This window comes from Phalacrocorax carbo, chromosome 14, assembly GCF_963921805.1.
Source record: "Phalacrocorax carbo chromosome 14, bPhaCar2.1, whole genome shotgun sequence".
NCBI lineage: Eukaryota > Metazoa > Chordata > Aves > Suliformes > Phalacrocoracidae > Phalacrocorax > Phalacrocorax carbo.
In genome coordinates this window covers 4245228-4256951 of record NC_087526.1, presented here as the reverse complement: position 1 = coordinate 4256951, position 11724 = coordinate 4245228, and the positions used below count along the sequence as shown (strand labels likewise).

At 40.8% G+C, this 11724-nt stretch overlaps 1 protein-coding gene across 4 annotated transcripts in view; it reads left to right on the top strand.

Annotated features, from left to right (window-relative positions):
- Nucleotides 1-97: 97 nt before the first annotated feature.
- The window catches only part of LOC104043033 (serine/threonine-protein phosphatase 4 regulatory subunit 1), a 28218-nt gene continuing 16591 nt past the window's right edge, over nt 98-11724 (top strand). Inside the window, exons 1-6 of one of the 4 annotated variants that reach the window (XM_064465295.1) lie at nt 98-223; nt 344-388; nt 7544-7676; nt 8040-8146; nt 8749-8891; nt 9981-10127. In XM_064465295.1, coding sequence (XP_064321365.1) covers nt 217-223; nt 344-388; nt 7544-7676; nt 8040-8146; nt 8749-8891; nt 9981-10127 — 582 coding nt within the window. In that variant the 5' untranslated portion in view covers nt 98-216. Of the gene's footprint in view, nt 224-343; nt 389-494; nt 661-3252; nt 3272-7543; nt 7677-8039; nt 8147-8748; nt 8892-9980; nt 10128-11724 lie in introns of those variants that run through there. The other 3 variants (XM_064465298.1, XM_064465296.1, XM_064465299.1) reach the window with 3 other exon arrangements.

Below are 11724 nucleotides of genomic sequence, written 5' to 3'. Positions count from 1 at the left end.
CCCCCCCCGCCCGCCGCGACCGCGGATTTTCTTCTCTCTCAGGAGGTGACGGCGGGTGCTGAGGGGCGATTCTACTCCCCCGGCAGCGGCTCTTTATTAAACCGGCGGCGTTTCGGCTGCGCTGGGGCTGACCCGGGGGGCAGGAAGTACTGGCGGCTCCTCCCTTTGCCCTCCCGCTCCCTCCTCCTCCTCCTCCTCGCCCATGTCCATTCCAAGATGGCCGGTAAGTGGGGCCGGCGGGCGGACGGGGGGTGCTAGGGCGGCTCACCCGGGGCTGCCACCGTCCTCGCCGGAGCCCTCCAAAACCAACCCCTCGGTATTTCTCTTTTGTTTTTATTTGTAGGGATCCCTTTGTATTTTGTGGATTTGCAGGATGACTTAGATGATTGTGAGTAACTGTTTTTTATTTTTCTGTTCCCTATTTAGGCCCTCTCCCGCTCTCCTATACCGGGGTTCTTATGCAGCCCTCTTTCCCTCTCTGTGTTTTTATCCAGGTTAGGACGAAGGGAGGATTTTGAGGCTGTTTGTACTGGTAGCCGAAGGTTTACGGGACGTTAGGGCTTACAAATTAAGGACGTATTTGTGTGTTTGGAGGAGCGCGGCGCTGACGGGGGAAGCGGGCTCGCTCCCTCCCTCAGCTGCGGGCCCTCGCCTCACCTGGTGTGTTTTACACGCTTTTAAGTGCTGGCTGTTGGGCTGAGCCTCCGAGGACGGGCGGCCCTTCGAAACGGGGTTCTGAGGGGGGGCAGCCGCCGTCCCGCCGGGGAAGGAGGACCGGGACGGTGCTGGAGACGGGCCTTCTCGGAGACACCCCCCCGCCACCGCTTCAAATGGCTGCTGAGCTGGTGGGTTGAGCCCAAACAGCACCTCCAACAGCGGCCCGCGATGAGTCTCCAGGAGAGGAAGCCGGGTCCGGCCGGCAGCGGGTGGGGGGATCGGCCCTGCTGTTGCTGTCGGTGGAAATCAGCCCAGAATGGCCGGGGGGTTCCCTAGATGCCACAGCTCTACGGGTGAGGCTGCGAAGGATGCCCTGTGCTCCCCTGCTCCCGCATCCCCGCGGCGCAGGACGCTGCTGCCGTGGCTGCCTGTGCGCCTCGGAAGCAGGGGAAGAAGAACCACCGCCGTTGTGCTTGAGTTGGCTAACACAAGCCGGTGGTTTGGGGTTAAATACCGTATCGTGGGTTTTAGGCCAGGCAACAGCTCCACCTGAGCTGGTGAAGTCCAGAGAGGTGTTCCGCTCTAATCCTGTAACACAAATCAGGCAGCTTGGCAAGAGCTGTTACTTAAGGAGATAAATCTTTGACCAATAATTATATGAACTTGTATTGCTTTAGAAAGCAGCTGTATATGTGGGGTGGTTTCACTGGCATTTTGGGTGCTGGATTGACTTGACTATTAAATGAAAATTGATACTTAAATTCGTTTATTGTGGGACACTATTAGTTTACCACAAAACCATTATTGTTTAATAGTAGTTGAAAATGTATAATAGATGGATTCCAGCCCCACCCCTTCTCCTCCAAATCTAGCATGAGCAAGCTAATTCAGGAAGAAGGTGGTCTTCAGGAATTGGGGGGGGGGGAAATGTTAGACTACAAGTGAGATCTAAAGTATTCCATTGGAAAGATGTGCAGGGACATCACCTCTGCAGGTGGGAGGTCGTTCTGTGGGAGTTTGTTAGTTGGTGCTTTTAAGTGTTGCTGCTCTCGGTCCTTGAGGTTTCTGCATTTCAGTAGTAGGTGGCAGAAAAAACGATGTGTCGTGTGCATTTTGATTAAGTTTTAGACAGAAAAGTGTGGGATCTTTGATGTAAGTGATGTATAAATATGGTAAGATTAAGTGTGTATGTAAAAGTTCTTTGTTTGTTGTATGTTTGTATTTTTGTGTGTTGCAAAATATCTCTAATGTTTCTCTTACACAGATAAGAGATGGTAACTCTGTGAGCCTTAATGCATTTAAAACTGTAATTAAAAAGCATCCTCTTTCCTTAACAGAGTTATCTGAAAAGCTAGAATTCTAAAAAATGTAGTAGTGTGGAGGATAGTACTTGAAATATGTGTATTTCATACATAGGGGTTTAAAATTTTGATAACACTGCAAGAAATTGCTTAAAAAGAGGTGCTAAGGGCTGTAACTTGCTGCAGTATGTAAATTTAAGAAGTTTGTAAGAAGTCATCACCTTAGATGACAAAAACATGTATGCGTTCAATAGGATTTAAGTGAGAAGGAAATTAGCTGATACATTTCAATGTGCTTGCGCTGATTTAAAGACTGTTTTCCAGTGAGTTCCTCTAGCAGAAAAGCTGGAACAGTTGTTGCTGTAGCATCTTATTTAAAAGTTGAAAGTATCTTTCTCTCTCTGCCCTAATTTAAAAAACAAATGCCCAAATGAACCCTTGATAGTCCTAATGAATGTTTAGCTATTTTAGTTGGTTGGGTCTTTCTGAATTGCTCCCAGTTCCCTTTCCAATTTTCTTCTGTCTGCATTAAGAACACCCCCACCACAGCCCTGCAAACCTGGTGCATCATTTGAGTTCTATTTGCTGAGCATGTAAGGCACAAGCAGTGGAAATACACACAAACTTCCTGTAGTGTTGTGCTGGGTCTTGGCCTTGAACCAGGGATGACCATCACTAGCAGTTAGATGTTCATTCTCTGTTGGTGTTTAGTCTTTGGCTGTTCTGTTGAGACCGTAACAGATTTGGCTGGTGAGTCGATTTAGAAGTTTGATGCTTGTAGGCAAAACTCTAGCTTGAGTCATGAAGTTAATAAATGTTCAGATAAAGAAAGCTTTGCCATAAGCAGGAATTATAAAGCTTTTTATATGGATCATTTGAATTTTGTGTAAAAGAAACAATCAGTTTCAGGATGAGCATGTAAATAAAGGGATGTACATTTTAGAGCATTATTGAAATCTTATTCTTTGATTAAATCCATTAATTTGACAATGCAGTTAGAATTATGGCATTGAAAGCTGTCTTCTGCGTTACTGAAGAGCTCAGATGTCCCATCTAGACTGAGATATTGTTGTGCTAATCCATTGACTAGTCTAGCAAAGACTTCATGATGCATTTTAGGAAAATGTCAGTGAAATAAATCACCGGCACTGTTTTTTTACTTTCTTAACAAAGCTGGTGAAATACTGTTATGTGCCATAAAGATCAATTCCATTGAAACAAACAGACTGGGGGATTCCTTTGAACTTGGGGAAAAGCTGTAGTAAAATCTACCTAAATTCATTGAGTAGGATTTGAAAATAATATTTTGTAAGGTGAGTTATTGGATCATCTGGGAAAAAAAATTCATTATGCCCTTTGTACAATAAAGAAAATGTATTTTAAATGTTGTTTTTTCCTTCTAAAAACAGCAGGAGAGAAAATGACCTCCTTGAGCTTGTGAAATCATTGCACTGTGCACCAGTATTTACTGGTTTGTATTGGCAAAAGTGAATAGTGACACTAGCTAATGATGTTGAATTGCTTGGTTAAATCCCGAGGCCCTGTACGTGTTTCTTAGGGGCTCTAAGCAGCTTTTGAGTGTAGGTCAAACTAAGGCACGGTAAACTCAAGTTCAGCTGTGAATACTGTGCCATTTGTTCTTGCTTATAGGTGGACAGATTTCAAGCTTGCTTGTTTGATACCATTAGAGGGAAAAATACTGAATGTTTGATTCACTTATGAAAGAACATTAGATAAGAAATACTAGTTCATTATTTTTCTGTAATTTACTTTCTAGTACTCTGGTGTATTCTGAAACTTATAAGTACCTGTGACTTCTTATTTTATGGAAAAAGAAAATTAAAATTCCTGAGAGTGGAGAAGATGGATTCTGCCATGAGTATTCCTTATTTATGTGTAGTGAGTGTGTGGAAAAAATTTCAGGTATTTAACTTTCTTGATCCTGAGTAGTTTGCTCTGTTTTCCCTCTGGTCCTGAAAGCGCTGTGGTGTGCTTAGCCATTTTAAATGAATAATAGAACTACACAAGTAGTAAAATTAAGCGTGTTCATCATGTAGACAAAATTAGTCCCAGGTGTAGTATTGTAGTCAAACTTAGAATTGATTTACTTAATTGTCATTTGAACTGGTAGGAATTCTGGAAGAGTTGAACTGATGAGAGCCTTCATTTTTAAACTGTTTCTTAATTCAAGACCAAGTGGGCAGTAGATAAAGTTAATGGCAAGTATATGGATTTTTATTTTTTGTAAGCCTGAATAAATCTTTCTATAATTAGTGGCTAGCCTCAAGAATTAGCTGGTGAAAGAGTGTCTGATCTGCATGGATTTTAAAATATATTTGTATATAAAAATTGCATAGGTACAAGGATGGTCAGAGTTGGGTTTGGATATGGAGAATTTGTTGCAACCTCAGAAACAAAATCCGAATAACTTCCTGTGAGCTTTCAGTGGTACAGTAGGTTTCTTTTGAAGCAGCAAATACTGACTGCTGCCTTTTCAGATTCTGTGATGGGAAGGCTGGCCTAGAGCATGTGGACAGATCAATCCCAGACAGATCTGTGTAACGTAAATTGTATACACTTGTGCAGATGAATGTTTTGAACATCACAGAACTTAACAAATACAAAGAGCAGCCACTAGAGATAATAATGCCCAGCTGAATGGAAATAAGGGTGTCAGTACAATATGTAGCCATTATGAAAAGCCATGAATAATTAACATATGTTTCTGATCATGTAGCTGTGGGTTCACTTGCAGTATCTGTGTGTACATTTGAAATGAGAACATTTAGTCTAATCCCATGGTTTCCTTCTGTGTGAATCCCTTGGAACTTGTTGGTCAGAGCATATTGTCTGCAAGAATTGCAGAATTCAGAATTGCTCTAGTCTTTTATTTCAGCTGGGTTCCTTGGAGACACTGTGCTTTCCTAAACCAGTCTGGTTGTTGTTTTGGTGGGGGGTTTTGGTGTAATTTTTTTCCCCCTGACGACTCAGTTATGACATTTTGCTCCATGTGTGTTCAGACGATTTGATCTTTAAATGGGTTGTATTTATGAGGGTGTTTTGGTTCACGTTGAATAATTGTAAAGCATAGTTTTATATGTGAAAATGGAATTTTTCTGTAGGAAAAAAAAAACTGAGTCTTGGTACCTCTCGGTAATAGAGGACTTTTTTAAATATAAAAAGTGATTTATAGTGGGTATTAATGTAGTTTAGAGCCTGTGCTGGTTTTGGCTGGGATAGAGTTAATGTTTTCCATTGTAGCTTGTTATGGGGCTGTGTTTTGGATTTGTGCTGGAAACAGTGCTGATGACCTAGGGAGGGTTTCGTTCCTGCTGAGCAGGGCTTACCCAGGGCCAAGGCCTTTCCTGCCCCTCACACCACCCCACCAGCGAGGGGCTGGGGGGGCACAAGGGGCTGGGAGGGGACATGGCCAGGACAGTGACCCCAGCTGGCCCCAGGGCTGTCCCACACCACACGGCGCCATGCTCAGCACATGGAGCTGGGGGAGGAGAGGGAAGGGGGCATGTTGGGAGTGATGGCGTTTGCCTTCCCCAGTCCCCGTTGGGCATGATGGAGCCCTGCTGTCCCGGGGATGGCTGAGCACCCGTCTGCCCGTGGGGAGGAGGGAAGGGATTCCTTGGTTTGCTTTGCCTGTGTGCGTGGCTTTTGCTTTCCCTGTTAAACTGTCTTTGTCTCAACCCATGAGCTTTCTCACTTTTACCTTTCCGATTCTCTCCCCCATTGCACTGGGGGGGAGTGAGCAAGTGGCTGCATGGGGCTGAGTTGCTGCCTGGGATTAAAGCACGACAAAGCCAAATTTCATCGTGCTGGGTCTCAGATTAAGGGATTCTTTAGGGAAGAGTGTTCGTAATATAAAAGTAATAAAGTAAGAGTGAGGGTACAGCTGAAGCTTGATTATCCTGATTATGATACAGCACTTCAGTCCTGAAAAAATTGTTATGTCAGAGATCATGGAATTACATAGATGTATAATTTAACCCACTGGCAGTTTCAGAGTTCATTGTGAAATAACACAGATTTTCCTTTTAAGATGTGCAAAACCTTTGTACTGATTGGGATGACATATTGGGAAGGACTGTATTTTTTTTTAGTTAAACCAGAATACTGAAGTTAGGGATTATATAGGACTTTACATACCCACTTCTTAATCTTCAGAGTGTCTCAGTGGGAGAGGGTATTCCTGTTCTTCTCATTTTACAAACAGGGGAAACTAGGCCTCGTTTGCTTTTAATTATTTAGCCAAAGCTCTGATGTTTTTTAACATGGAGGCACTATGTAAGTTCCACTGCCTGAAGACAGGAGGTCTCTGCCTGTAGAGTCATAACCTAGAGTGTCTAGATTATAGTCTCATAGGCACGGTTTCAAATACAACCTATTTGGCTTGTCACTGTGCTTTCAAGTTGTTACCAGTTTTGTGGTTTCTTTACTGATTTAAGTACCTAATATTGTATCCTGCCAAGTCAGAAACTGGCTTATTGTCGTTAGTGGTTGTCACTCTCAGCACATAGGCTGGTTTGAGACACTACCGCTTGCATCTGAGAAGCAGTATTGGCTCAATTTGCATGTAGTTAAGTATGATCGCAATCACTATATTATTTATGTGAATGAAGTGTGCATAATTCTAGGGGTGCTTGGTTGGGAAAGTTGTAAACACAGAACAGGATTTTCAGCCACTCAAGTGCAGCTCTTTCTGTGGATTTGGTTACTGTATGTGTTCCTGTGTCCATCGCTGAAATGAGATAATTTGTGTTGCAGGCAGGTTATTTCATTTTGAAGGTTAAAAAAAAATGTTGTCAGCAAAGCTATCCTATTCTCTTCACAGTTTTTTGCCTGTAATCTGTCATCAAGTGCATATTACTGGATAAGGTGGCTGTAGGACTTGGTGGGGCAAATTTTAACAGTTGGTATGGTAATATTTGGTTAAACATCTCAAACTGCAAATACAAAAAAAAAGATTTAGAAATGAGTAGGTTTGCATGGGAAAGTCTGTAGCTGATAGGCCTGCAGTAGAAAGTTCCCAGTGTCTTCACAGTTAAGTTAGTTTTTCCCAAGGTTACCAGTCAGATTTAGAATGGGACCCAGTAACTAGAGTGAGAAAAATGTACCTTGATAATTTGAAACAGACCCAAGAATTTGCTGTTTTAAAGCAATACAGTTTGGGATTTTCTGTAACTTTAAAAAATTCAGTTTCTTTTTAATGGGACTGATTTTCCTGTTGGTTTGTGGCGTGCAATTTTGTCAGCTGAGCCCTCTTAACTCATAGCACCTGTGGTCAGTCCACTCAGACTGTGAAGTAAAGCATGTTAAAAGCCAAGGATTTTATGGCAGTTGAATTAAATTTCAAAGCTTGAATTTACATGTCTATGTGCAAGTGTTGCTCTTGACTTCATTAGGTACAACTTAAGATCTTTTTATAAGCCATTTCCAGTGAGGTACAGATACTTTTCCTTTGAAGAATAGCTCTAAAAAGAGCCAGAGTTATTGGTATAGTGTGTTTTACAGTGTAACGTTGCTTGCTAACTCTTGGATTTTTTTTTTTTTTTTTTGGCTACTTGTCTTTCAAGTTGGCTTTGAAGATTATGGACCAGACTGTGATAGCATGAGGATAACGGCATTCTTGGATATTCCTGGACAAGATAATTTAACTCCGCTGGCTCGTCTAGAAAAATATGCCTTCAGTGATAACATATTTAACAGGTAAGGGTACAACAGCTACGCTTGATGATAATCTGACTCTGATAGTGTGGTGGATATTAAAGTATCGTAACTTCGGTTATCATTCTTCTAAGCTCATGCCTAATATTATTTCTGTTTGAATAACTTTTATATAACATTTCCATAAAAAGAGGTTTTCATTCTTGGTCATCTGAATAAGATTTCTCAACTCTATCTTTGTTTTGTTGGAATGTGGAGAAACTGTATAACTGATAAGTCTGGATGTTCAGAGAAAAGCTTGGTCTTTTTTAAGGTGCCCATTTACGTTTGATAAGTGCCCCTTGCATCCCATTAGCATGCTGTTGGCAGGTTATTAAGGCAATTAATGTGTTGTTCACTCCACAGGCAAATTATTGCCAGAGGTCTTTTGGATGTCTTTCGAGATTTCAGTAATAATGAAGAAGACTTCCTGACTGTAATGGAAATAGTGGTCAGGCTCTCTGAAGATGCAGGTTTGAAAGTCTTTTACATTTTGTTGTTTTTTTGTTGTTGTTTTTGTAACTTATTTTACATAGGCTGCAACATGGAAGGCAGTAACTTCCAACTTTGAGAATGCAATGAGCAAATGAAAGAAACAAAATCATGTAGCAGCGGTGTCTGTCAGTGAAAATGAGATTAATATTTTTTCCTGTTTGAAGTATTTTGTGCGGTAGGTGTATAAATGAAAGCCTCTTTCGTAGTAGAAGGCCCAAAGTAATATTTTCAAGGAGGTCATTACATCTGAATGTGTGGTGTACGTGGCACAGCAGGGTTGTATGCTTTAATGCCTCATGTGCAGACATTCATGGTGATTGGGTTTTCTCGCTAGTGCTCTCATTTTACCTGATATATGTGGGAGCTGATCCCAAGTCTCTTGGCTGTGGTGATGTATGTAAGGCTGTTCTGTTCTATTCGCTTTCCTTTAAGAACAGGCAGTCTCAGTGGTGGTATTTGTTTTGAGTCTTTCATTTTCCTCTGTTGTGTAACATTAAACAAAAAAAGCTACTTTTTCCTAAGGTATTTGATTGTAATTTCATATTTACTGATGTAGTTTTGACTTTCTTTTTATTACTAGAACCAACTGTTCGTACAGAGCTGATGGAACAAATACCTCCTATTGCCATTTTTCTGCAAGAAAATCAACCAAAATTCCCAACGGCATTTTTTGAGTACCTTATGCCCATAGTAGTGAGATACCTCACGGATGTTAACAATCAGGTAGGAAAAACAGACTACATGAGTTGGCTCGTTGGAGATTTCTGCATGGTTCAGTGAATTTGAAGCATGAGGAAGAGATAATAGGAAAGTTCACGTTGATTGATACTTAGCTTTTATGTAGTGCTTTGTATTTATTGGTTTCAGCACACTTCACTAGGGAGGTCTAAATATATATACATTTTTAATTTTTTTTTTAAAATACTTTCCTTAGCAGATAATAGGGAACTTACAGGATTTACCTAGCAGCATATTGACACAGTCTGTTACAGGAGTCATGACTTACAAGGCCTGTCTTCTACTTCATCTTTTGGCTTTTCATCAGAATTGGATTAAAGGGCATCTAAAAATTACATTAAACTTTCGTATTTATTATTAATTCCTTATGTTGTTAAAGCTGAGACCATTTTTTTCTGTTTAATTTGTTATTGTGGTTTATCCCCAGCTGGCAACTAAGCACCACACAGCTGTTTGCTGACTCCCCTGCCCCTGGGGAGAGATTGGAGGAGTAAAAGTGAGAACACTTGTGGGTTGAGATAAGAACAGTTTAATAATTGAAATAAAATGTAGTAATAATAATAAACTAAAAAAGTTGTAATGGAAAGGAAAATAACAAAAAGAAACAAAACCTAAGACAAGTGATGCAAATGAAAAACAATTGCACATCCCCAGCTGACAGATGGCCAGCCTGTCCCTGAGCAGCGGCCCCCTGGCCAGCTTTCCCCTAACTTATATACTGAGCATAACATCATATGGTGTGGGACATCCCTTTGGCCAGCTGGGGTCACTGTCCTGGCTGTGTCCCCTCCCAGCTCCTTGTGCCCCCAGCAGGGCACGGGAAGCTGAGAAGTCCCTGACTGGTGTAAGCACTGCTCAGCACCAACTAAAACATCAGTGTGTTACCAACATTATTCTGATCCAAAACCAAAGCACAGCGCTGTACCGGCTGCTAGGGAGAAAATTAACTCTATCCCAGCCAAATTCAGGACACTTGTACCCATGTGTTACTAAAAACATACCTTTTGTGGTTCTCATACCGGTAAATGTTGTTTTCACAGCGATGTACTTTATTTTGTTTGTTCATATTGATAGGTTAGAAAGGCAGGTCAAGAAGCACTGCTTATACTGCTAGAACAAGATCTTGTTGCTCAGAGCGACATTGAAAATAAGGTGTGTCCAATTCTGTTGGACCTCTCTGCTCCTGACAGTGATGATGAGTACAAGGTGGAAGCTGTGAATGTAAGTGAATTTGGAAGAAATCTTCTATCTTGACTTTTTTTCCCCCTTTTTCAGTTGCTTTTGTTCTCTCTCTTGTAACAGTGCTGCTATAAAGTTCTATTAGACTATTAGAACTTTGAGATTTTCAAGAGTGTAAAACCCAGAAAAAAATTATACTTGCATTCTTAGTATCCTGAGAGCTTTACATTAATCATGGAACTTAAACTTTCTATACCATTGTTATTTCAGTTGGTTTTATTCCGTCTCTATTACATAGTTGCTCTGTTGTGAATTCAGAAACTGCTGTTGTGATGCAGTTGACTTAAGTGTGCTAAGCTGTTAAGCCTTGAATCTGTAGGTTTCTTAGTAATTTCTGGTGTTAAGCACCATTGAAACATGTGAATTTTCAAAGAATTTGAACAGGATCAGGACTTGATGAACCACACTGAGAGGTTAAAAGGCATCTTAACTGAAGTGAAGAAGAAAGCAAGGCTGTCCTAAGTGCTGTTGTGCTGAGTACTATTTATTAATGCCTTTGGCTAAGTGTAGAGGTACTTGGGTAAGCTTTCTCTAGGCCCTGTACCTTTTGTGCAATGAAGAAATCTGTGCTGCCGTGTCAGTGAGGCGCCTGAGAAATCTTTTTGAAAATTGAGCTGGGCAGTAATTGGGAACAAGAACGTTATTGTATGCTTAAAAATGTAAGGTATCAAATCTTCAAACTCAGAAGTTATTTTCCCCAAATGATATGGGGCTTTTTCCTATAGATGATTGATGATCTATTGAGTACTTCAGTAACTACCACTCCATTTCATTTATAACAGTAATTGAGGTCCAGGAATAGTGCTGACATAAAATAAACTCAAACCTTTTGTGTTTATTCATTAACATATTTTATTTTTTGGTTTAACACAAAGACTCTTTAATTTTCATTCTGAATTTTTTTTAAAAGATCATGTTTAAAGAGTCCATGCAAACGATTGTCAGAATGGTAGCCAAATCACTTTAAAATGCAGTTGGCTCTTGGCAGCCTTGTTTTAATTCTTCTCAAGATCATTATGTTCCCCAACAGCTTCTTTACATTTGCTCTACCAGGTTTCACGGTAACGTTGTAAAACTATGAATGATGACCTGATCTTAGTTCTTAAGCGTTTTGGAAAAAAAAAAAAAAATTCCCTGTTCACTTTTGAGAAATCAGTTGACTCCACAGAAAACTGCTGGTGTGTAATTACATTTCAGCACAGATATCTGATACTTGACCTGTAAAATAGTTTCACCAGTTCCTCTTTCTTGTTTGGGAGTTGGGTATTGCTTAGGCAGTGTTCCAGGGTGACATCTGAGCACCTGATGCCTTTTAGGAGTTTGAAAACTTGTAGGAGAGTCCTTTATCGTGTCTTCCTTAGTTCTTATTTAGCATTCTAGTACGAAGGCAAATGTTTCTAGAAATAAGGCTTATTTTGGTGGAGATAAAGGCTTCAATAATTTTGGAAAAATAAAAATAGAAAGATGAGTACTGTTAATTGGACAACACTTGTCTAAGCATTAAACTCCTGGTGCTGCAGGCAGAACAGCTGAGTAGAAAGGTGCATGGGAGTCCCTTCCTTTTCCCTCTTGCAAATAT